At 44.5% G+C, this 26006-nt stretch overlaps 1 protein-coding gene across 1 annotated transcript in view; it reads right to left on the reverse strand.

Moving 5' to 3' along the window:
- Nucleotides 1-26006, reverse strand: part of TLL2 (tolloid like 2) — an 85958-nt gene that overhangs the window by 20868 nt on the left and 39084 nt on the right. The window contains exons 3-10 of the mRNA XM_014250242.2: nucleotides 17323-17394; nucleotides 14704-14874; nucleotides 13788-13905; nucleotides 13221-13399; nucleotides 12824-12929; nucleotides 7760-7884; nucleotides 3817-3932; nucleotides 1809-1911 (exon numbers count right to left, since the gene is read on the reverse strand). Coding sequence (XP_014105717.2) covers nucleotides 1809-1911; nucleotides 3817-3932; nucleotides 7760-7884; nucleotides 12824-12929; nucleotides 13221-13399; nucleotides 13788-13905; nucleotides 14704-14874; nucleotides 17323-17394 — 990 coding nt within the window. The remainder of the gene's footprint in view (nucleotides 1-1808; nucleotides 1912-3816; nucleotides 3933-7759; nucleotides 7885-12823; nucleotides 12930-13220; nucleotides 13400-13787; nucleotides 13906-14703; nucleotides 14875-17322; nucleotides 17395-26006) is intronic.

Consider the following 26006-nt stretch of genomic DNA (forward strand, 5'->3'; position numbering starts at 1 on the left):
CCAACACCAGGCAAAGGCATCTTTGAACAACTTCCGCTGGGTAAAAACCTGGTTAATGCCTTACCTTCAAGACAACATCATATTTCCCATTAACTGGCTGGGAATGGCAGTTTCACTAACACATTTTTTTTTCTTACAGAGTCACCCATCCAAATATTATCTCAGACCCAGCCTTACTCAGCTACCATTGTGCCCCCAACCTGCCCAGTGCTGTTGAGGCAGTGTGACAGCCCTGCAGCATATCAATAGCATCCCCCATCTCCACTCCCAAAGGGAATGCTAAAAACAGCATCAGCACTGCAAAGCTTCTTCCTCTAGGGTCACTGAGCAACTTCCTCTTGGATCTAGACTTGGAGTTTAACAAGGGTGTCAAGAAGAGGAAACGCAGATGAGGAACGAGAATGAGCAAGCTCCTCAGAGTGTGATAAAGGGCCCATTCATAAAAAGTTATACACCATTTAAAGGCTGGGTTTTCACACACTTCCCTGGGAAAATATGCAGCACACATGTATTTTTTCTCTCCACAAGAAGCCCGTGCTTTCACAATTCACACTAATCCCCCTCCTCACCCCCTGCTGAATTGCCGTCTGTCTGCCTCTTCTGACCTAATTTCATGGGCTCAGCCCCATGCGGGAACCATGGCCACTCCTGCAGCGTCTCCTTCCAGATGGAAACACTCCCAAGTCCACCTGCACTAGTGGGACAGGGAGGTGCTTGGCTTCTGAAGCACCTTTAAATTACTCAGCAGAACAAAAAAATAACGAGGAGCTAAGTTGCAGCTGCTGGAGCAATGTTACCTGACACATATGCAGAAGAGAACAGCAGTATATGCTGCCAACCCCAAAATAGGCAGTAAGCAGTAAAACTGGGTGCCAACTGCCCTGAAAGGTGGGTCCCCTGAAACCTGGGAAGCAGCATGGCTTCAGCCTCAGCACCTCACCTGGTAGCAGGGTTAGGATGTGCAGTGGGGCCAAGGAGAACACCCAAACCACCCTAAACCCTCTGACCCAATGCTAACTAGTCCAGTCCTGTGCTGCAGCATGGGGCGCAGCCCTTCTAACACAGCTGGGGATGATGCCAAGCTTGATTACTTCTTGCCTTTTAGACAGAAGGGGCTGTTTGCAGTGCTGCATTTTACATGTTTGGGACACTGAGCCTAGGGCATGAGATCAGGATCAGAGGCAGTGGGACTCTTGAACCACTCAGGGTGACAGAAGACTTGCAGTTATGATAGCAGGAGGCAGAGAAACAGGGAGGATACAGATGCACTTACTAGAGATCTCTGGGAGCAGGAGTAGAGTGGAGTCTTTGCACAATTTGACATGGCGTGGCCTAGCAAGTTTCCTTCTAGGACTACAGAGGTTCAAAGCACAGAGCACTGTGTATTTGTAAACACAAATTCATGAGAAATAATGGCAGAAGCTTGGGTCAGGAGCTGTGCAGCTGCTTCATTCTGACTGCCTGACAGTCCTTCCCTGGACTTAGGAAAGAGCAATAACAAAACTCCAGAGACCACATTTTCAGTCCCAGCCAGGGCCCTGGCTCGCTTCCCTCCCTGCCTCATTTCTCAGGCTGGAAAAGAAAGGAATAAAGCTTTTGTGACCACAGGGCTTAGAACATGGATCACTGGGAGTGAATACAGCACACCGACATCTCTGGATAGAGACAGTAAAGGATGGCCAGTGCACTGGCTGGACCTAGGATCCTTCCAAGTAAAGGAAAGTTTGTTTCTGTTTGTTTTCCCCACCCACTCTCCAAAGCATCAAGAAGAATACACAAAATGCAATTAAAATGAAATAGCCACTCACCCAGTAACGGAGCCTTCCTCCAGTAGCCATCACGCACCTCCACATAATCATACCAGCAAAGGCGACTTTTAAATAAGTCCATTGATGTGAAATTTAACATAATCTGCAAGGAGAGAGTGCACATTTCCCTTTGGGGAGGGAGTTACTTTAAAGAGAAGACCCTACAGATTGTTTCATTTTCACTACAGCACTGCCTAAGTGAGTATGTAGGCAAAGAGAGTTGGGCCATTTGTAAGATTTGTACACCACCTTTTCTCAAAAAAGAAAGGCTTCTCAAGGTGTTTTAATGAAACCATGACTGCAGAGAGCCCTTTACTATCAACTCTGTAATTCAAATGCAATACTTCTTAGTTAGTAAAATGTTACTTTAAAAAAAGCCCAGCTTGGATTTTTAAAATTAAACCCTTTAGTTTTGAGTAATGTGAAAAATCATAGAGAAAGACATTGTCACAAACCACACGTTTGGGGTCTATACCTGCATATAAATGATACTTGTAATAAATGTCTAATTTTGCTAATTAGGTTCCACATTCTGACTATCAGATTCACACCATCACTGTGATGCAACTGCGTTCAGTGGCTTTACCAAACAGAGCTTGGCATTAAAATGTTATTATTTTAGTCTCCTTTCTCTCTAAGATGGATCACCAGCCTTGGTCTGGGAGGTCACCTATGGAGGTCACCATTGGTGTGTACTTATATTTTTCTTCTGGCAAGATTTGACCCATATAATTTACTTACATCCAAAATCTGAACATAGTCACAGAAATGTCTTTATAGTAAAATGGATGTTCTCCCCCAAAGTCCTGGTTGGGTGTGCAGAGTGCAGTCTGTAATGATATCCCTCACATTTTGCACATTTTTGCAGTATTCTGACTTTGGACAGCAAGAGGAGATTCGTCTGTTTCTATGCAGATAAATGCTATAAGCCAAATATCTCTTCTCAACTAACAAGAATTTGCACCAGTCACTGCATTGGGTTAAACAGGTAAATTTAAGCATTTAATCTGGAATCAATTCTTTATTTCCTTTTTTAACATTAGTGGTTCAGCATTTAGATGCTGGGTCCTTCCCGACACAACTCCGCAGAGGCTGAGAAGCAAAGGGAGAGTTTATAGCAAGACCGACACCACGAATCTCTCAGTGCCACAGTTGTCAAACCTGGACGGCTCTTGGCCCTCTTGCCCCAGCGATGCTCTCCCTGCAGCTGATGGCAGGAGCTCAGCATGGCATGGGACTGGGCTTGCAGGTGACAGAAACAGGTCCTGGAGCCAGGCAAACGAGCTCTGCGCTTCTTTGTCCGAGTCTGAGTCTTAAGCATGTCTTGAGGGTGATCCTCAGCAAAGTCACTCTGCCAAGGAGCTCCCAAGCTGGGCTGCTCATTCTTGCAGCCTGGTATGGCGTGACAGGCCTGAAGGGCTGGTGTTGCTGGATTAAGGAAAGATTTAATTTCTACAGGAAGATCAATAAAACAAAAGGAGCTGGGAGGAAAGTGGACAGGGTGGGTGATTGATGTGCAGCGGGGCTTGGCGTTTCATGGTGGGAAGTGGGAGTTCCCTGACAGGGACATTATGCCTGCATGACAGGGGCAGGCCACAGATGTCACTCACAGCTCCTCAGCTCCCTTCAGGACCCCAGATTGCAGCATATTTTATCTAACTCATCTGACTGGCTTTGGAATGTGCACTTGCCAAAGTTAACAGGTGGCAGGAAATGTCCATGCAGGGTTCAGTCTCAAACTGAGAGGGAGGATCAGAGATCAACACACAGCCCAGAGATGTGAGGGGCTCTGCTCCAGCATCACCACTTCTCTCCTGTACTCATGTATTGTACCATGTATTCCTGACTCCATCTCTCTCCTAAGTGGTGCTCAGAAGCCCTCCCAGGCTCCATTCATGCAAACCAGGGATGCAGAGATCTTCTGGCAGGTTCTAACACTGTCATCATCCCAGGCAAAACCTCACATTAGGGAAGTGCAGAGTATACCTTGTGCTGCTGTGGCACCTACCTTCTCCCCTGGGGTCACCGAGATCCTCCAGACACAGTGGGAATAGGAGGGGTAGCCATTTGGAAAGCCAGGGGCTGAGAAATTACCTGTTGAGTCTTGCAAGGTCTCTCCACAAGCTGCAGGAGAGGGGAAAAAAAAAAATCTATCAGAAAGGAGTGACTCTGAAAAACATCAGGGTCTACCAAACTGCCTGCTCGTGGCTGCTGTGTGCAGGATGGTGGCTGGTACTCCAACAGTGCTCACTCATGGTACTGGCCAAAGGTCACTGAGCACCTGAGGCCATGCCAAAGGGGTGATGTGAAATTTGTCAGAATTTCTGGGATAAAAAGATGATCAGTGCAAGGACACAGATGATACAGCTACCAAAGAAACTTGAACCCTTCTTCCTTCAATTTCTTTCCACATGCCAGCACTTTCAGGTTTCAGTTGAGGAATATCTCATTCACTAATTAAATGCAAAGTATTAACCCCATCCCACCTCACAACCCCACACTGCTGCCAGCAAACCTGTTTTCCCTTCATTACAAGCTGCTCAATGAAGTTCTCCTTAGCTGCCATTGTAAATTGTCTTTTTTGGGCTTAAAACATCCTAATAAAAGCAGGGCAAGTCCCATCACCCTCATGCTTCAGCTGCTCAGCACATTCCCAGCCACTACACTGAACAGGACAAAATATGAGCACAGCAGCCCATTGCTCTTCAACTTCCTGTTTTGTGGTCTGCTGCAGTTGATGAAATGTAGATCCCAGAGTGACTTTTGGGAAGCAAAAAATATGCACATGCATATGATCCTTTAGGGAACCACAGCTCCCAACATCTGGAACAGCTGTGACTACTGTAGTTCTGCTCTCTGAGCCAGGATGACTGAGCTGGAACAAGGAGTGACCATCCACATCTGCAGAGCAGCTGACTGGCTGGGTGGGAGGACCACAAATATCAAAGCTTCCATTTCCTTGACAGTGCCCTCTAGACACATCCAAATGGCAATTGCAAGGAGCAGGGACCTTGGCTTGCCTGCTTCCCAGTTGTTCTTCCAGTTTCATAACCAACTGATTTTATAAAGCCCCCCTGGACCTGCAACTCTGTTTCCTCAGAGACAGCAAGGCAGCCCCCAAAAATCCCTGATTGAGCAGCAGTGCTTTGAAAGATCTGACAAGGCCTTCCCTTTCTCATGGAAATGCCAGGGGTTGTTCCTCTGCTTGATGCTATCTCACACGGTAATTTTGCAGCCATGATTACATTTAGATGGGCGGGTTGGCAGTTGGAGGTGAAAAGAGACTGGTTCCAGTGAAAAAGTTTAATATGTTCAAGCAGGGGAGAAGTAGTCACCTAGGTCGGAATTACGTAATTTCCCTAAGGAAGTTTGATCCACAGCTTGACAGATCAGATTAGATGAACAAGTGTGGGGACACAGAAAGAAGTTTTTTAATTTTTTTTTTTTTAATAAAGAGGGAATTCCAATCCATAACTCACCAGGATAGGTAAATGTTCTTTTCCTCTGCTTAAAAATCTATTTAAATAAACATGAAATGATAAAAGGAGCTCTAAATCATGGGAAACATGCACAACATGACCATAGTGACATGAGATTATTGCCCTCGGCTGAACCACAGTCAAGGTTTCCAACAGCCCAGACTTAATTCTCCCAGAGCTCAACCGCACAGCTACTGGCAAGACTGTAATTATGGAACAGGTACCATTTTGTCTACTTGCAAAGACTGCTTTGCTGAAGTATGAGAGGAGACCCATGTAAGGCTCTGAGTCCTGCAGAGGAAACTCCCCAGGCACTGAGACAGGCTGGCTGCCCAGCGTGCAGGAAAGCTGGCAGCGCAGGGGGAAGCACCGCAGTGAGCAGTGCATCTCTGCGGGGAGAGCACAGCCTCTTGCAGAGCACCCTAAAAAGCAATATCACTGTACTCCACTTAGCAGAGAAGACAAGAAGTACAACAAAGCAACTGTCTGGCACTTCTGGCACCCAAGAAACCGAGCAGGTAGAAAGGAACAGAGGTGAAAAGCAAAGCAGTAAGGTGAATGCCTCAAAACTCATTTGTAAATGAAGCAGTTGAGTGACAGGCACTTACAGCTCATCAGCTGATTACTGATACACTGTATCTTTTTGAAAATGCCCAGAGAATGTAGGACCGCTATCAATTTACTGTTTAACCATTCCTGCACAATTAGCACAGCTACACAAGCATTTTTCCTTTAGCACAGCACAAGACAGCAGGATGAGCTGTTTCAAACCTTTTGTAGTGACTGTAGTCATCAAATCGTCAACTGTGCAGCCATAGCAAATCTAGCATTAACTACTATGTAGCAGACTGCCTTCCAGAAATTCTTTCAGCAAATTTCATTTGATTTCACCTGGCTTGGCACTAATTTGAACCCAGCAGGTATAAGCTCTGAGGAATTAAGAGCCATTTAAAACAGCAGGGTTTTAGAATGGACAAGCTAAGCAAGCCCTAGCTGTAGCAGGCACATGAGCTCCAGTCTAATGAGCTGGAGAGCCCTGTTTCTTACAACAGACACAGCAGTTGTTCTGGCTGATCCCAGTGAATGCTTGTAACTCATCCTCCACCATACTAGCTCTTTTTTTTTGGGAGATGTTATCAGGTATTCTCAGATGGAGACTCTCTTTCTAAAAGGGAAGCCATCTGCCACTCAACTTCTGAATTATGTTGCTGCTCTTTACCCTAAAATCCTCAGTTTGACTGCCAAACAAGGTGTCTTCATCCTAAAGTCTCATTCAGACCCCGCTTGAGCACACAGATGAAGTCCTTTGGTTTTGAACTCCTTTGCTTTGTATTTTGCAGAGGAAGAAAACTTTTCAAGCTACAGATTCAAATGGCAAAGATGTTGATGTCATTAAATATCTTACACCTCTTCTCCTAAGATGCAGCCTGTGTATAAATGTTGATGCAAAGAAAAAAACCAAAAACCAAAGCAGAACAACAGGTATTTGAAAAAAAAAATGTTTAGTAGGCTTAAATCTCTAATTATTCTGCTGCCTAGTATGTTCTGAACTGCAGTAACCTCTGCTAAAGCTTTGTGGGGGAAAAAAAAAAGTAGGAAAAGTTCTACTTCACAAAGAGAAAACTTGAGACTCACAGAAGAGTCCTCATTTTAAAGAAAGTTGCTTTGGAGCTTTTAGTTAGTACCTCAGGCCAAAGTGGCTTTTCAGCTTGCCTTGAGAAGTCTAAATCTGTAATTGATTCTTCCAGCTATGGGAATGAAAAGCCTGGTTGGCTTAAGTCTGACTCAATCAAAAAACACAGTGCAAAACAAATTAACCCCTAAACTAATCCATGAGATAATTTTGTAAGAACAAAATTTTATTCAAGCAAAATCAATTTAGAGATAACGATGAGTGCAAAAATAGAAATGTAATGATGAGGTAAAAACTAAAAAAAAAGGTTAATTGGAACTAACAGACCTAAAAGTTGTACCACCTATTATAAGCTAAAAGCAGTAATCTTCAGACATACAGACCATGAAGCCCTCAGAATTCATTCTAGACCCTTATGGACTCCTACTTTCTGACCTGCAGTTGGATACAGGAAAACATGGATTTGCACACCAGTTATCCACCTCTTTTCCAGGGCCTCAGTCTACCAGACATCTTTCCACCATTTTGGCAACTCCTAGTCCCCACTCTGCCCATCGTCTTACACATTGGTTTAATTTTCTAATTGGATAGAATAGAGCCTACACTGGACTAATCTGAAGCCCCAAACACAACAAGAATACTGGCAAAGTACTAACAGGAGACACGTTTTAGGCAAGGTCACTTCTCCCCCATGTCTCCAGCCTCAAACATTTGATAGTCTGTGTTTCCCAAGTCTCTTTCCTCAAAGAGATCGTTAAGGTGCTCTTGAACTCCAGCGCCTTCCACATAAACCAAGTGTCTATAATAAAGCAGGATCCATCTCCCCAGGCCATATTTACCTGGGCATTTGTACAGCTTCCTTGCCTGAGCGATGTCTCCCTGGCTCAGGCGGATTCGCTGACCAATAGTTGGCCGGACCCCGTTATCATCACGGCGGGGAAGGATGGTGTCAAGGAAAACTCCTCTAAAGGGAAGAGCAGAGAGACACAGAGCAGTGAAGTAGGGAAAGTGACACAATGAACAGATAGTAGAGCTGGCAGGCCTCCCACACCCCATCCCCTTGACCATATATCCCATGCTAACCAGCAATAGTGCTCCAGCTTCTAATAACAGCTAACTATCTCAAGACAGCCTTCTCACTATAGCAGACAGCTTCCAAATGTACAAGCAACTCTGCCAAGCCAGAAAATTCCTCTTGGATATCTCAAAATTGCTGCTGCCTCTGTTTGAGGTAGCACATTCCTTGCCATAAATCAGAAAAAGCAATGAAATATTCCTGCAGACGGTTCATGGCACATCTGGCTCAGCAGGAGCACAGATCTGGTGCTCAAGCCAAAGAAGCAGAGCGAAGAGGAGTTGTCCCAGTAGCAGATGGGGTTGGGCTGGCAGTGACTGGGGCTGCCACAGACAAGAGGAAAAGATCATGCACTCTACACCTTTGATCTGTATGAGTTTCTGAGCTAGTAACTCCACTTGTCTCTGCCTCTTTTTACTTGCTACTATTTCTTCCATGTGCTTCACACTCAGGAGCTCTTTTACTGCACTTCTGATCTCAGTCCAGGGAAGGATTTAAGCTCAGTCCTCATTTCTATCAAAATGCAGTCCATGCAGCCAAGCAAGAGCTTGCACGCAAAAAGAGACCCCAAGGGAGCATTAGGACTGTAGGGAAGGAGGGAGGGAATCAGAAACCTGAACTCCAGGCTGGCAAAATCCAAGCTCTTGCAGGCAGGCTCCAGTCCACAGGAACCTTTTGCTGCATCCCTGAATGCCAAACAGGCTTGGAGGTGCCAAGGCTAACACCGAGCTTAACCTTCAGCATCAGCACAGTGACTGCTGTCCTTCAGAAAGACTGCTCTTTCTGAAGGACAGGATACAACTGTCCAGAGAGTCCAATGGGAAATCAAGGCAGAAGCAATAATTTTAGTGCTACCTAGTCCAGAGGTGGAGAGGGAAGGGGGGAAATTGTTTTGTAAATATTCAAACCGAAGAAATAAATAGAGAGAAAGGAATTTAGTCTGTTTTGAAAACTGGAATCAATTGTTGCATAGGAGATGTTGCCATTTTTTCAGCAGTAGAAAAACTCCTGATCAGCACCAAAACCAATACTTACAAGATGTGAGATGAGTCCCTCAAATTTCAATTTATAAATTCAGTATGTTATTCTATATGCCAGTTGCATGCCTTGGGCTGAATTTATTTAAGTTATGTATTGAAATAAATCCTCCAATTCCAGAAACACCACAAGCACAGAAACTGGTCAGTTTGCTCAAAGTAAATTTTCAAGCCTCCTCAGGAGTTCATAGAAGAACTCCACATTTGGCAGGGACATACTTCTGTGGCCTCTGAAATGCTTTCTGCAGATCTCCAGGCTCAACCAGGGAAGAATGACAGAGTTTAATAGAAAAACCACGACTTGCACGTGCAAACTTTTGATTCTTTTTCCCATTCCAGCCCTCACAATTGTGAACTCACAGGCCTCAGTTTTCTACACATTGTGTATACCTCAGGCACTGCTCACACAAAGCAAACAACCCATAACTTCAAACTGCCCTTGTTACCTGCCAAACACATTTTCTTCCAGAAGGCTGTACTCTATGCTCAAAGAATTTTGGTTTAGCTTCTTCCTCCAATTGAATTTTTTCTCCTTTCACATGCATTGCTGAACATGACTCCCAACTACAGAGCAGTAAGTACAGTTTCTCTCATTTTGCTGTCAAGGGAACCAAGAACAGGTGACCCTGTATGGCCCAAACCACTAAAAGCCCCATGCTGTCCACCCAAACCTCATCTGCTTAAAAACACTTTGAGTGTAAAGTTGCATATTTGGTGAGTGTCTCTAAAAGTGCAAATACTTTGACTCAAAAGTTAATAAACAACAAACAGACATCATTAAACAAAGCAGCTCAGGAAGTATAACACCAGAACCACTCTTGAGTAAAATATCTAAAGTCTCCTCTCAGAGGTAGGGGAAGAACCCATGAATCCTGGATGCCCCATTCTCTTGCTGTCCAGACAGGGGCAGAACATGCATTAGCTGCCCAATGCAGGCGTAAGCCAAGCACAACACCTCATCATTCCTACCAGCTAAGAACAACAGAGTTTGAGAAGAGACTCACACAAGCCATTAGCATCCACATGGCACCCTGAACGTGCAAAGTGCCAGGCCAATGATATGAAATTATCAACTGATCTCAACAAATGCTAAACATTCATGTCCCAGTAGACAGGGTAGAAAATACAGGTGCCTAAACAACACACAAGGAAGCAGATATTCAAGGCAAGTTAAGGACCCAGGGGTAGGCAGCCACCTTTTGTCCCAATTCTGTATTTATATCTCCATGTGCAGAAGAGAGACAACATGACTCTTCACACAGTGAAACCACTGGAGGATCTGTGTATGTCTTGTGCAGGATTGGGACAGCGCATTGCAAATACAAGATGTGGTCCCTGGACACGGAGGCAGTGCTACCTACATCCTAATTTGAACACAAGTTTTGCAGAAGTCCTGTTTTGTAACTCCAGACTGTGCTGCCATGTCTACTAGCAAGCCACTTACTGAATTAAGGAAACCAGCTGCTTGCTTAGGGTTTTGTGGGAGTTTAAACCTTCCTGCTAAGTTGCCTTTTATGGGTCTTGACAGTTGTAAAAGAAATTGTTTCATTATATGACAACATTCAGTTTAGATTGCTGCCATGTCTGTAAGGAATGTACCAGGAAACAAAAGCCTGCAGCCACACTCTGCAAAACAGGCAAATTTCTGACACAGATAACAGAAATTCCAGGGGTAAAAACTTGTTCCTGTTGCCATTACAGTCTCTTATGACATACTCCTATTTCTATTAGCCATAGACAAAAAATAAGAGGCATATTTTGCTATGAAATGGAAAGGAGTGACTCTACATCAATCCTCAAAAGTATCACTGGAAATAATTTCCACTGCTAGGACTCACCAAATCTCAGAAAAGCTGTACCTTTCTGCCCTAGGTAAAAAGTTTAGAATAAAAAAGGCCCAGGATTTACAGCAGCATTTACCATGGCAAGCACCATTTACTATCATCAATACTGACTGAAGTTTAAAACAAGGTTGTACTAAGTGCCAGGTAAGAATTGCTACAAAAGAGTAAGTCACAGACATGACTGTGCGTCCTTCCCCTGCTCACTCGCACATCTGTCTCCACTGGTCAGGTGCTCACATCAATTTATGTCGGCTTTTGGGTGTCTGCTAATGTAACAACACACCCAGTGCAGCCCTTCCCTTGCAGGGCCAAGCAGGAACACTCTCCCTTTCCCAGCCACTGATCTTAATGAAACTTGCTGGAAATTCTTCACATCTTCATGGACTCTGTGCTTTTGTCAGTTTGGGCTGCAATTGGACAGCACCCACAAACCTCAGTGAGGTGGGAAGGATGGGCACATACACCCACCAGTCTCTCTGGCTGGTCAATGCTTTGCTCCCTCAGGGGAGCAGATGTCAAGACAGGTCTTGGCAAAGTAAAAGCCTTATTGCCAGCACTGCTTATTTGTGGTAAGAGCACAATCAGCCTACGGAGGCACTTAGCGCTCAGTTCAATTACTGCACAAAGACTGCAACTGGGGTAAGGGTGGGTCACAGAGACAAAGGGCTTAGAGAAAACAGACTTAAAAATCTTATCGAGCACCAATTTAAATCTAGCAGGACTCTTGCCATTTTTATCCCATTTTGGCCTAGCAATGCTCTGAAGGACCCTAGTTTTCAAGAGACACAGACTCAAAGGCATCCACAATATAAATGGTGGTAATAACTTAATCCTGCTTTTGTGCAAGAAAATTCTAACCATTTAGAGTTTAGCAGACGCTGGAAGCATCCAGCAGATGCCTCAAGGGAAGAAAAATTGTTTGCTTTAGATATCTGATGCAAAGAAATCTCCGAATTGCCTAGACACCATCTCCTCCTGCCACAACAAGCGGCATTTCAGCATGTTTGACAATTTTCCACTGGTTGGTGTGAAGTTGTCAAAACAAAAGCACAAAATAACAGGTTTGGCCCTTCAATGCAACTGGGGAGTAAAATTTAAAAAGTCCTAAAGACATCTTTAATTTTTGCAACAAAAATTTTCCAGGAGTGTGAATACTTCCACTGTACCTTCCAACCCCTTTACTCACAGTATGTAGTGACAGAAAGCTCTTGGGAAAGAGCAACAGTAGGATTTATAGAAGAAAACTTCCAACAATGCAGCAAAATTAATCTGGTCATCCAGTAACTCTCATTCCAAATACAGAACATAACTATGTTTATATCACCTCTGTATCCAGCAGAGCAGGCTGATCGGAGAATGAGCTCCATCCGGAGGTATGAGATGGGAGTCAAGGACAAACAGAAACTGGCATTTAGTTTGGGCAGGACTGATAACTCCTCCATGAAAAAACCCAGTCACACAGAATCACACAGCTGCAGAGGCCATGATTGAAAGCTCATGCAGAAATGGTTAGAAAGAAACACCCAAGTAATTAAAGATCATGATCTAAACTCTCCCTTGGCACAGCCACTAGAGACTCTGATGGTTGTACTGTGACTCCAAAGCAGAAGCTGGACAATCAAGAGATTCAAAGCTTGTTTTAGTATTAGCCAACTTGCACATGGGCAGATATGGAAACAGATACACATGGGCTGCCTGGGAAGGCTGCAAAGAATGTTAGCAAGGCTTTGGAAACTCTTTGAGATTACCAGTATTATTACTGAGTAAGTATAGTGGAAAGGGGAAAACAAGAGTCCAGCAGACTACACCCACATTGCTTTTTCAAATATTTTTCAAGCCTTGCAATGCAGCAATAGATCACAGGTCTCCTTCTAGGCTCTATATATCCCACAGAGTCCACCACAGCTACCAAAATAGTCCTAAGGACAGGTAACCTTGCATTATCACCTGGAGAACGTGTTCCGAGCATAGTGCATGATGCTGTCAAAGTCATAGGTCTCTCCAAGTGAGTTCACTTCCCCAGCTTCCATCTTTAAAAAGTTGTACTCCTGACCTGTGATGACAAACAAAAAGGAAAATAAACAAACCACTCATAGAGGAAAAAAAAAAAAAAAAAAAAAGACTTCTACTTGTGAGAGCCTAGAATGAAATGGATATGCTCCTATGTTTCAACAATTCCAGCTGAACATCCAAAATGTCTATTCAAATAGCTATTTTGACCCTTATTCTAGACAAGGACAGCAATATTTCTTCTCCATCCCAACCCTCAAGCCACCAGCATTTTCCACAAGTGTGGAAAAAGCCAGCCAAAAGCCAGGTGGAATAACCTGAAGTGTGATTTTACCTTGCTGTATGTTCTCTCTGATGATAGTGACATGCTGGTCTCTGTCAGGCCGTGTGTGCTCATGCCAGAAGCCCACCACATGACCCAGCTCATGAGCCACAATACCAAACTTGTCACAGTTCTTTCCAATGGATATAGCCTGAGGGCCCCCTCCTCGGCGGCCCACGTAGGAGCAACACCTGGAAAAGATAACCCACAAACCCATGCAGCACATCAGTGACTTGAGGAACTCTAAAACAAAGGAACAGAGAACATCTGGCAGGGTTCAGGACAGGCCAGCAGTTGCATATACTTATGTACTTACATGTAAGTACAAAGAAAACATAAAGAAAAAAGTGCATATCTATAAACTCACACAGGTACACTTAAGTATTATCCCAGGAAAAAATAATCCAGAAGGGCTTAGCATCTTCTAAGCAAATACTAAACTATCCTAACAATCCTCACTGAAAGTGACAGATTCTCCAATGCAGCCATTGGTCTATTCTAGGCTAGACTTACAAAGCCACGTGTCACTGAAAGCGCTGTTTGCAATAGAGAGCTGCAGGGAACGTGTGCATCACTTACCCACATGTTCTGTATGTGAACACAATGAAGCTCTCTTCATCAGTTCTCTCCACAAAGGTCACACAAGTGTGCTTCTCCCAGTGCCTCATTGCTTGCTTAAAGATAGCTCTTTGGGTTCCTGGAAAAGAAATCAAGAGAAGCAAACAGTGAAGGCCTGACTTTCAGGAAAATCTCTAACAGACTTCATCTGGGAATGGGAACAGCCAGCCTTTCAAACAGCCAATCTTATGCCTGTAGACACCTCTTGGACTCTGGGCCCTCTTCCAGCTATAGCACTGCCTTCCTGTATCATCTTTTCTCTCCTTGTGCCTGATGAATTTACTGCTCTAATTAAACAGATAGCGAACTTTACAGATTAAGTACATCAATATTTGTGAACATAAAACCTGTCACCTCTCTAGGTACAGGCCATTCTGGCAGAGCTGCCAGGTGATCTAATCTGAACACCAGCTACTAAGTGATATACCAAATTTGCTCTCATGACATGAAGCAATGACCATGCACATCTTTCAAGACCCAGGAATCTTATGAGTGCCACACATGCTCCTCAAAACTAAGGCAAAGCTATGGTCAGGAACCCAGAGTACTTCTGCTTCTGCTCTTCCAACAGCAGAGAGGATTCTCATCTGGAAAAACAGGGGGGTGAGCACAGCTCACGGGTGCTGGTCCCTAAAGAAAAGTGACTTAGTCACTCAAGTATTTCTTGGACTCCAAGGGAAGAATCATCTCACTGCACACCTCAGCTTCAGGCTTCCACAGTGCACAGTTCCTTGTGCAACGACGTTCCCACCCTACCTCAGGAGACAGATTCCCAAGGACCTGCGTCATTTGTGGAAGAACTCTGCTCCAGAGATTTCCCACACAGTTTGAGACACAGACCCCATGGCAAACAGAAAGCAATGTTTTCACTACTGACCAGTGAAATTTCCTCCGATCACATAGGGGATGACCCCCCCTGGCCAGATCCTCTCAGCCCTGGATGTGGTTGCCCTGCGCACTCTGGGAGAGGAGTGTGTATCCATCCCAGACTCATCTTTATATTCCTTCCTCTTTGGGCTCCTTGCAAGCGTTGTGTTCTGCCTGCCGTCTGCAAGACAGAGTGGCAACACTGTTTAAATCCTCTTTAGTTCCATGTGCAGCCCTCAGGTAAAACCCTGGAGCTTCAGAAAAAGATAAAAAGAAAAAGCAAGGTGTTAAACCAAACCAGAAGTCATAGCCAGATTTGCCAGTGATTTTTGGGGACTTTGAGACTGCTAATCTATAGAAAACGGAACCTTCTTGTTTTGGAGCCTCCATACGCTCTACACCAAAGCTGTTCTCCCATTAGGATGTAAAAGTACATCCTTCCTTTCTCTAGCCACTCAGTCTGCATCAGCAACTTCACGGATGGGGACACAGTCCTTAAACAAGGGGAGCAGGAGGAGGAATCAAACAAGCCTAGGTGTCATTGTATATTCTCACTTGCCCTACCTATCCACTCATCTGCAGAGAACGGTTTGTTCTATTGGGAATGCAACAACTACTCATTTGAGTTGGCCTTGGAAGAAGGTGACAGACTCCTAACTCTGAAATCTGTACTCAAAACTGAAAAGTATCACTTTGGTTTCACATACCAGGTCTTGGGTGGTTTGGAAATCTATAAAGGTCAGACAGTCTCTGTTGGAGGAGGGATGCTCAGGATGGAAAAACAGAAACTCAAATCTCCATCCATGCTGAATCTCTTAATTTTAATGAAAAGGAGCAAAAATACAAAAGGGAAAGCAGAACACATCTAATTTTTTGTTACAAAGGGTAGAGGAGCCCTGGTTGTGTGGTCTTCAGCACTGGCCTTAAAATCTGCAAGAGGATTCATACAGGCTTTCTAGGCAGACCCTGTACCTTGCCCTTCATCTGTGCTGCTGCAGCTCTGCTCAGATACTGGTTATGCCTACGTGAGTTGCACTTTTAATGTGGTAGGAGTCTGACACCTTTACCCAAAATATCCTTTACTCAAAGCTTCCTGGTTGTTCATCCCCTAATTGAGGTGCCATGGGCAACTCAAACCCTCAAAGCAGCCACAGTCCAGCTGTGCTTTACAAACCTCTAAATGTAAGATAAGCTCCCTGTCTTGCACAGGTGACTCATCAGCTGGACTAGGGCAAAGGAATAACAGAGCACAGGGGTTGCTATGCCTTCAGAGAGTGCTGGCTTGAAGGGTCACACCAAGGTGAACGTCCCTCGTCACTTTGAGGAGCAGCACTGCTGACGGTGGCTCACCAGTGGGCCGCTGTGAAGCCCAAGAGGATGGCAATTTGTATGTAAATCAGCAAGTCTGGCCACAGCTTTACTTTCCAAGGACGGGGGCTACTGGGTTATTAAAAGGCACAGGTCCTGTTATGACCTTCCTCTAGTGATCAGGGGGGCTGCTGAGAGCCTCTTCCCCTATTCATCCCTCCAGCTGAAGCACCAGTAAGCAAACCACTACTGTCAAGGCTGAGGGGATCAGTACAATGGGAAGGAAATTCAGGCAGTGTAGGGGAATGAAAAGAATGAACTTTAAACCCTCCCTCCTGCTTCACCAGGTCAAGCCCTTCCTGCTGAAGACCTTTCTCTGAGCTGCAGGACAAAAACGGGAATTTGCCTTTTGTTCCTCTAAGCACCTTCCTGGCATTTCAAAAGCTGCCCCATCCCCAAGCTAGCTGCTGGATCCTGGAAGGCAGATGCTCTGAGGCTGGGGGTTCTCCCAACAAAGGAGGAGCCACCCTCCTGCATGCTGCTGGTACCAGGCACCAGCACAGGCATTAAAAGGGCCACAGCTAGAAGAAGAGAGAGGGTCTCAAGATGGACATAGTCTTGTCTTCTACTCACAAACTGCTCCTGGGGCCTGCCCAAAATCTCTGTGGAACAGCACATGGACAGGTCCTGATAGCAAACCCAAGTGAGGAGGTGTCTGCCCTGCAGTCTCCTGTGCCTGGTGCAGCAGCAGCTCTGCACAGGGGACTCTGGGTCCACCCTTCTGTGCCACCAGTGCTTCCATTCCTCACCAGCAACTCTTGGGCAAATTCTCCTCACCTATCCTGTAACTGCTTCTAACTCTTGCTATAGTTTTCTGCCTTTAACAACTGAAATTTGTTAAATTCTCCTCCCCAGAGAGGTCTGACACATTCTTCTAGCAGGGGCTTGCCTGTGGGTGGGGGTGAGCAGTTGCCTTGATATCAGTTTGGTTATTTTTTCCCCTTTCATTCACTTATTAAATTGTCTTTATCTCAACCAATGTGGTTTTTTACTCTTGCTTTTCCTGTTTTCTCACCTCTCCTCCTGGAAGAGGGGAATAATGACTGGGTGCTTGGCTTCTGGCTGGGGTCAACCCACCACATAATACAAGACAAACCCACCCTTTTCAGAGAGCTCACCAACAGCAAAATTGCCTGGGCAGGGCTGATCTCCCAGGGATAGAGGCAAACATGGGTACAAAACAGTACAAAAATATGTTTTTACATGGGGTAAAAAAAGTAAATAAAAGATACCCAAAGGTCTGGGTGGGGTTCCACATTACCCTTTTTAACTGTGCTGTCACTATGGTCGGTTGAAGTGGCATTTTCACTTGACACCTCTTCTCCCAGGCCTCCTGCAAAGGAAAGAAGAGCAGAGACTCGTCTCTGGTGAGCTGGCTAGCAGAGCTTTGACGTGGAAAGGACAGCAGCTATCAGTAATGCCAGTTCAGAGTCTGCTGGCAACAGAAACATTCTGCTCTCCCTGTTCGGGGAGCAGGGACTTAACCCTTGATATAGTTAGGCACTTTTCCTGGATTTGTTCCTAGCCTACAGTGACACCTTGCAACTCATTACCATTCCATGGCCTAAGTTTTTCCATATGCTGAATAGGCAGAAAGTCTCTTCTAGGGAAGGCTTGATTTCATGGAGATTTAATGAGAGCAGGAGCTGAATGAGCTGATCTCTGTAGAGGTATTGCAAGAGCAAGTTTCTGTAGTCATGGTGGGAAAATAAAGCATGAAGAGCATGGTAAACCACCACATGCAGAAAGGAATAGGCTGTTGGTCATACAGCACTGCTGGATGCAGTGTGGACACTTCCAAGAGGGACGTCTCACTTTCAAGACAGCTGGACATCTTCCAGTCACTGAAGCAGTCTTGCCTTGCCAGCTGGAAAACTCTCATTTGCTCTGGACCTGGCTTCTAGCAAATCCTTCTCCAGCTTGTCCAACATGGCAAGAACAGGGGAAAAGGTATATCTCTGGCACCTTGGAGATGGACTGACAGGATGGTAACAAATCTCCAACATTATACTACTATAACTGATACGAGTATCAGGAAAATTACGATGCAAGATAGTTACAAAGCAATTCAGAAGAAAATAAAATACACAGACTCTCAGCTGGCTATAGGTTAGAGCTTCCTGGTCCAAGAGACACAGTAAATCAGGGGTTTGTCTCCCAAAGGAAGTGCCATAGTTTAACAGAGCTTGGCTGGACAAAAGCCACTAGATGTGTGAACAGGAACAAGCCTGATTCAACAAGATGGATTGCTCTGAACTCTATCACTCTTTTCCAGCTTCAGTGTCCCATCCTAAGATTTCCCTTTGTTTTCTTTCATGCCCTCGTCCTCGTCACTTCCTTAGCCCAAGCTCAACAAAAGTTCCCCTTCTCAGTTTTACATCCCCAGGACTTCTCCAACCCCCACCCCCGCAAAGTATGCTATTCTTCACACAATATCTCATTCCATTTAAAGGAAATCCCAACTAGCCATTCATCACCAGAATTATTAAGGCATGCAGTCTTTGCTCAGGCAAAGGATAATTTTGTATTTCTAAATAAATGCAGCTTGCTTCCAGTCACAAACAGATTGCTTCTTAATTGAACTTAGGAGGTGAATTATATGGTGAATTAGGGAAAAAGAACAACTCTGTATTTAGTGAATTGTTCTCCTAAGAGGGAGCTGCATGGGATTGAATTGCAAATGATGGCACCAAACCCTAGAGCCGGGCCCCTCTCCTGTGCCCGAGCTGCTGACCTCTGCTGTGCCGCGGTGCCATTCGAGCACACGGCTTTTCCAAGCTGGGAGCACATTCTTTCCCAGAGATCAGTGCAGGCCTTGGTTTCTTATGCAAAGAAGAGGTTTGAATAAACTAGTGTGACTAATGAAATCTACAACATCTTTGCATATTTTATTGTAGCCCATGAAAAGGGAGAGCACTACACAAAGGCCAGATATGGGGGTGCGCATATACCAGATATTTTCAAACTCTAATCTCAGTCATACAGACAGGGAGCACCCACAACCTTGTGTCCCACAAGGGTGCTTGGAATCAAACATGTCAATTTTAGAAGATTCTTTTCTGAGTCACTTGATGATTTCCTATCATCATGATGCCTAATGATATCCCAAAAATTAAACTGACTTGGCATTTAGTCCTCTTCTGATTGTTTCCAAGAGAGGGCTAATGTAGGATCCCAGCAGAACTGATGTGCCATTAACAATAAATAAGGAAGCCAAGAAATGCACCTTCTATCTGAAAGCAGCTGCACATAGGTTGCAGGTAATGTGTAGGTCCTGTTGTCCCCTCAACACATTCCTGAAGTTGCACCTCTCTGTCGGACTACTCTGTCACATCCAAAAGCAGAACATATTCCAGTGCTACTGCTCCAGAGCATGAAACACCCGTGTATGTACTGAAGCCCATTATCATTGGAAACACTGAAGAGGAGAAGGGAGATTTTCAGTTTGACTTCATGCTCTGTGGAAAGCCAATAAAAGCAGGCTTGGTATCCCACAAAGACATGACATTGACTTTAATGGAAATCCAGCAGTTAACAAGCCCCCCAAGAGCACTTTCATCCTCAATACTTTCCACCTGCCTCTGTGCTAGACCACCACTCATCTTTCTTCAGCCTGACTTTTGTCTGCCTCTCCCACAGCCATTTGAAGATACAGAATTTGTTAGGTCATGTCTCCATGCAGAGAGCTGTACTAGATCTCCTAAACCCTCTTAACCTCCACATTTTTGTAATTCAAATCTTCCTAATAATTTGTCCTACTTAACAGCTGCAACCCCAGCAGAACACTGCTGGACTTCCTAGCTAGGTAACTTAATTTCTGTGCATGACCTGGCAGAGACACAAAAGAGATTCTCTACCCAGGCTGAGGAATATTTCATCTTCTACCTACAGTGCACTTTTACAACTTCTTTTTCTGTTTCTCACAGACCAGCACGGCCAAGGGAGCTTGGCTAACTGCAAGAAATGTCCAGTAGCTTGAAAGCACCACCAATCTGAGATAAATCCACCATGTCTGCAAGCATGGCTGAAGAACAGGTGTATAAATTGTTTTTACGAACTAGAAGCAGCCTGAGGTAAGGGTCCAGTGAAGCAGAAAGCAGCTTCTCTCACTCTCCCAGGAGAGGAAAATGAAAATCCAATTTTGTTAAATGAAGTCCAAGTTGTTCAGCTGAAACCAAAATAAAGGACAAAATACTAAGAGAGAGAGAGAGAGTGCACAAAGCATGCCACCAAAACTACACTGTTTGCAGTTCCCTTGCACCACTAGCGCAGGCAAAAGATGTGCAACCTGAAGGAAGAGCAGGAAGCAGACTCCATTCAGTACCCTTACTTCCAATAAGAGGGGGGGGCTTGGAGAAGTAGTAATATATCAGACCTGAAAATGTGTTTTTGACAAGATGCAATTTAGGATTGAAGGTATTTATTGCTGTGCATGTTCTGGTTTGATTTTTTTGCTCAAGCCCAGGTAGGGCTCTATCACCAAAGAGGGGACAGTCAGATCTCTTGTTAAGTAAAGCTTCTCTGCTTCTTCCACTTGTTTATGGACCATTAGGGGGTTCTTGTCTGAAAAAAGAAGAGGAAAGCCGGGCAAAGCAATGAAGCAGCCTGCTGGTGAATCAGAATGCATGTAGTTGGCCAAGAAATACCTACCACCCTCCTATTGGGTCTATTTAAGACCTCAAAGCTGCTTGAGGGGCAGCTGATTTCCAAAACATTTTAGCACCATCTGTCTTTGAGCTTTCATTGGAAAATGCTGCTCTGAGGCAAAATGAGTTACCCAGCTGAAAGCAAAGGAGAAACATTAGTCTATCCTGAGTCAAGCTTCATTTTTAAATTATGCCTATCTATAACGTTAGTGTAAAATCCAACTAGTGACAATAGGAATTGTAGTTGTCTGAAAAACTGCAGTCTGAGAACACAGAATACTCTTACATGGGAAATTGGATGGGACAAAACTTGTAACACCCCCTTTTTTTCCAAACTGTAAAAGTTCCCATTAAAATCAAAACCACTTTCGGAACAGGTCCAAGCCAGGATAATTTTTCCTCTCCAGACCAATGAAGAATTTCCTCACGTTCATGGAGCTGTCCTTTCCCTTTCCTGGTTCCTGTCCACACAGGGAGAGGTTCCACAGCTGAACTTTGAAGGTAGCTACCACCCATATGCTCGTCACCTCTGCTGAGGACAAAGGAGTCCACTGTGAGGACTTTGACAGATTTTCCAATTTTTCTGATTTAGCAGAGAGTAACTTGGCTGCGCACATAATTATTTGCTCTCAGGTGAATCGAACCGCAGCAAGACTTTTTCTAATATATCTCACCATGGAGAAAAGGCCATTTCAGAGCTGGGTCACAACACAGCGATTAAAAAAATACTTTTGGAATTTTTTTAACAATTTCACCTCCCCTACCTATGCCTTAGAACACCCTGCTTCCATAGTTTCACTCAATATATAGGCTATTCACATGCCACAGCTTAGAGACTGGATTTCAAACAGAGACTGAAATGAAGCACCAACAAAACCAAGTAGTGCAGTTAACATTAAACATTAGTCATTCTTCAGAGTTTCAGCTCTGGTGAGTTCTGTCATATTATGACCATCAGAGAAGCCCCTGGAAAAACAGGACATGTCAAACAATGTGACATGAAGTTTTTAACTTCATTAACCAGTGATCAAGAACTGTTTAGCATAGGAAAAAACTTTATTTCACTGGGTTTTTTAAGCACAGAAAAAGTGATGATTTTATTAAAACAATTTCTGCTGGGAAAATGCATTCAGAATGCAGAACAGATGTTTCCCAGAGCTGGTGGAGAGTCTATAGCAAAAACCTTTCATAAACCCCCATACCCTGGAGATCTGAGCAAATGATTTGAGATATATCCTTCAGCATTTCCTGTCAGTGGAATAGCTGAAGTTCCCTCAATTTACTTAAAGAAAATAAATTAAAGAAAGGAAGAATTCTGAACCCCAAATTCCCTGCAGGAATCTGTTTTTCATATTCAGAGTAAGCTGACTAGCTGCAATAACTCAGGAGAGTCCCAAGGTCCAGATGCTTGACAGGCAGATGTGTCATCGCCACATCAGCTGTGAATGCTTGTGCAGGGAAGGAGGACACTGGCCTCACAGGGAAGTTCATGAGAGGAGGAAGGTGAGTACAGCTAAGCAAACCCAGGGCTGCCACAGACATGAGCTGCAAAGTACTTAATGGACCAAGACCTTCTGCTGGCCATCTATATTTGGAGTGGTATGGCAGGCAGAGAAGAAGGGCAGGCAGCACCATTCCCAAACACCTTATATTTTCCCTGGATACTCCCCCCTCTTCTGGAAGTGGCAACATCACTTTTATACAGTGATGTACCTTGTCTTTAAAGAGGCATTGCAAGAAAGGGGACAATCTGACTCAACCTCTCCATCAACCTTTCAAATGAGAGTCAATGCTTGAGGGGATCAACATTCTCTGGATAAAAGGAAGGACTGAGAAGTCTGAAAGGGGTCTTTTCTCATGGGCTGTAATGATCAATTCTATTCCCTAGAGTAAAAAGATGGATAAATGAGAGATGAAAGAAAGAAAAAAGTTACCTACAACCTGCATCATCTCACTGGTTTCTTCCAGTGAGAAAGAGCCCTGCTTTAGTGTTTTTACTGAGATAAGTGAAAATGAAAAGCTAAAGTGAGTACGTGAGCATTCTGGCCATGTGCATGTCCCTGTTGTTTAGCCAGGTCCCCACACATGGTGTAAGGCTTCTCCCTTCCCAGCATATAAATTGAGCAATGCATAGTACCAACTATCCCCATCCCCTTGCACTTGATTTCTTGTCAATCTGATGGATCAGGATCTATTCCTAACAGGTGTCTCCCTCTCTGTTACATTCCTCTCAATTCACAAAAATCACCTTCCCTCCCCGTCTCTCTTTTGGAAAGAAAGAGAAACAAGTGAACTTGCAGGCAATAAGGAAACTGTACAAGCTGGCTTGGGTTCTCTCACTGCTGTCCTAGAAGACAGTACCAACCTCACAGTCCTCCTTGGCTGACATTTCTTTCCAGCTGACCTGAAGTCTCACTTCTTCAGCCTCAGTGCACCCCAAGCTGCTCCAGATAGGGCCATGCCCTGTTCCCTGTGCTGCCCTGCAGCAGCTCCCTGCCCTGCTCCAGCTGAGGCTTCCAGGGAGCCTGGGGCACTCAGCAGCCCAGCCAGGCCACTCCTCCCCTTCAGCATTCCTAATCCTCTTGTTTTCCCCCTACCTTGTTTATACTGGATAAAACTTAACTCAAAATGAAAACACTTAAATGGGAAGCTAAGTTATGTTTGAATGGAATTAAAACTCCTTCCACGGAGAATGTTTTGTTCCACTAGAGAGACCTTTCTTCCACTTCACTTTCTACCTAGACATTCAGACATTCACAGTCCTGGAGCTTCTTGGAGAGTTTTTGGTACCTTCTGATGCCCTGGGAGCCTGAATCGTGTTTAACAGGCAGTTGAGCAGCCCAAGATAGCTGAGACAGCTCATCTGCTTGGTTACCTACCAACTCCACCACAGCTCATTTAAAGAGCACCTGAAACCAGCTGCCAAACCAGGGAAACTGAGGCAGGGACCAGCACTGAGGCTAGACAAGTGGGACTTAAACCACTTTGGAAGCACAAGCCAAATATAGCCACTGTTAGGTAACCTTAGACCATCTCCTTCCCCAAGGTCTTCCCTGACTCCTTGGTGAAACAGGTGCCCAAATAGTTTGCTGTCATTAGCAGAGCCATGGGGGAGCTGAGGACAAAGGGCAGAGGCACTTTCCTCACAGAGCAAGCTGCCCCAGGAGGTGCTGCTGGAGCTGCCCTGTCCTTCCCAGGGACAGCTGCAGTTTGCAGGGAGACACAGGTCTCAAACCCACTCTACCACAAACTGACTCCAGGATTCAGCAAGAGCAACAACTGAAGAAAAGGAGTGGCTAATCCCCTCCCTAACACAGCCTGATGCATCTCACACTCCCTTTTCCTCTCTAGGAAGTGGAACTGCAAGATAATCTGAATATTTCCTTTTGCTTCTGATCTTTGCCCTGGAGAAACTTGTTACCCATTCCCCAGGGCTGTCCAAGTCACCATCTGGCCTCAGAAATACAACAGCAAACACAGTCCAGTGTTCCAGCCTAAAACTAATTTGCTTTCTTTCCCCACTTGACAGCTGAATAAATACTTTGTCTTCACCATTTGAAAAGAGGAGCTGCAGCAAAGGGGTTTTGTCCACTGCAGCTACAAGCATCAGCCTTGTCTCCAAATTAAGCCTGAACAAGTGGTTCAAAGTGAACACATTCATTCCACAAATGTAACCCCTTTCTGTTCAGAATCAACCACGAGCAGTTTACAACTTCTAATTTATTTGCTGTTTGCTATAATCCAAAAAGCCATTTTGGCAATTGATTGTTCCCTGGACCTTCCAGACATTTTTCTGACCAATGTAAGCTACTTTTATTTTGTGGACACAGCAACATGCCTGCTTGAAAGTAGTGAGCCTGAGGGTCAAGACAGCCAATCCAGCCAGTCTTTCAGGGTGACCATCCTGCAATGACAGCTCTCAGAGCATATTAGATACTACTCTTTCATGGACTGTTTCCGCCTCTAAACTCATTTGCCTAAAACACTCTCAGAAATGACAAGGCAGCATATGCAATTGAGGCAAATACAATTTTTCATTTGAGCAAATATTCAAGGAAACTAGGCATTTGCCCAGCTCTGAAGCACAAATGCATGATTTAGTCAATTCCACAGTTATTGGCTAAGCACTGTCGAATTTTACAATTAGGGTAATGGATTTAACTTTCAATGTAATTTCCATATGGATAAACTGATCTCCTCAAGTACATTTGCCCATGTGTTCCCTTCATCACAGTTAATTAATATAAAGCTATTTAATAACCTCCACTTAAACACAAAAGACCATTCAGACTCTTCTGGCATCAGTAAAATGAACAGCCTCCAAATGTGATACACCAGCTGTAGACGAGAGCAAAAGAAAATTTAATTAAGAGCGATCAAGAGCACGACAGTTGCAAACAGAAATCAGATGTTATATATGCTCCTACATGGTGATTACCCCAGCTCCTGAAAGGGTTAATAGTGCCAACTTCCAGGTGCTTTAGATGTGCCCAAGAGACCCTTGAGGACAGGAAAAGTAGTGGGGCTGGAAGCCAAAACCTGGCAAAGTTGGGTGGGGAGCAGCAGGGATTTGGCATCATCTGTGCAGGAGCTGCAGCAGCTATGCCCAAAGCTGCAGCTATGCTCAAAGCTGATGGTGGCACCATGCTGAATAGGAGGAAACTACAGAAACAGGCTGTTTGGAAGCAGCTTCAACCACGGCATCAATGGATAGTTTCTGCAGATGTTTTGGGTGCTTAAATAATGTTAATTGCTCATTAACAAAATCCATGCTATTTAATTTCTGAAGTGCAGCATTTGACAAGAGTGATACTGAGTTACTTGCCTTCCTGGATGATTTCTGAAAGAAGCATATAAATTGTGACTCACAAGATAAGCACAACTAAAGTTTCCACTAAGAATGAGTAAGTGGCAGAGTTTGAAATAGCTGGGGACTTTTGTTACAATGGAGAAAGTTTTATTGCTTGGACGGATTCATTTGAGCAATATTGCAGAGCTCATAAAACCACTAAGAAAAACTGTGTAAGGCTGAACATTGACTGCACGGCAGAAATCAAACCACTTATTTTGACAGGTGGAAGGCCACCAACCAGAAAACTTGATTTCAGGGAACAGTGCATTTACAAAACAAACTTTGTGGTGCATGTGACCAGCTGCCACTGGGAGCTTAGACAAGAGGAAAAAGAACATCTTAGTCCACAGGAAATGTGGAGCAAGTAAGAGAGCTGTGTCATTCAGGCTGTGCTCTGCCCATTCAGGTGTACTCAGCACCTATTGCTTGGGACTGTCTTCACCCTGC

Source organism: Pseudopodoces humilis, chromosome 9 (genome assembly GCF_049639895.1).
Source record: "Pseudopodoces humilis isolate 2021_Gansu_Grassland_sample_001 chromosome 9, ASM4963989v1, whole genome shotgun sequence".
Classification (NCBI taxonomy): domain Eukaryota; kingdom Metazoa; phylum Chordata; class Aves; order Passeriformes; family Paridae; genus Pseudopodoces; species Pseudopodoces humilis.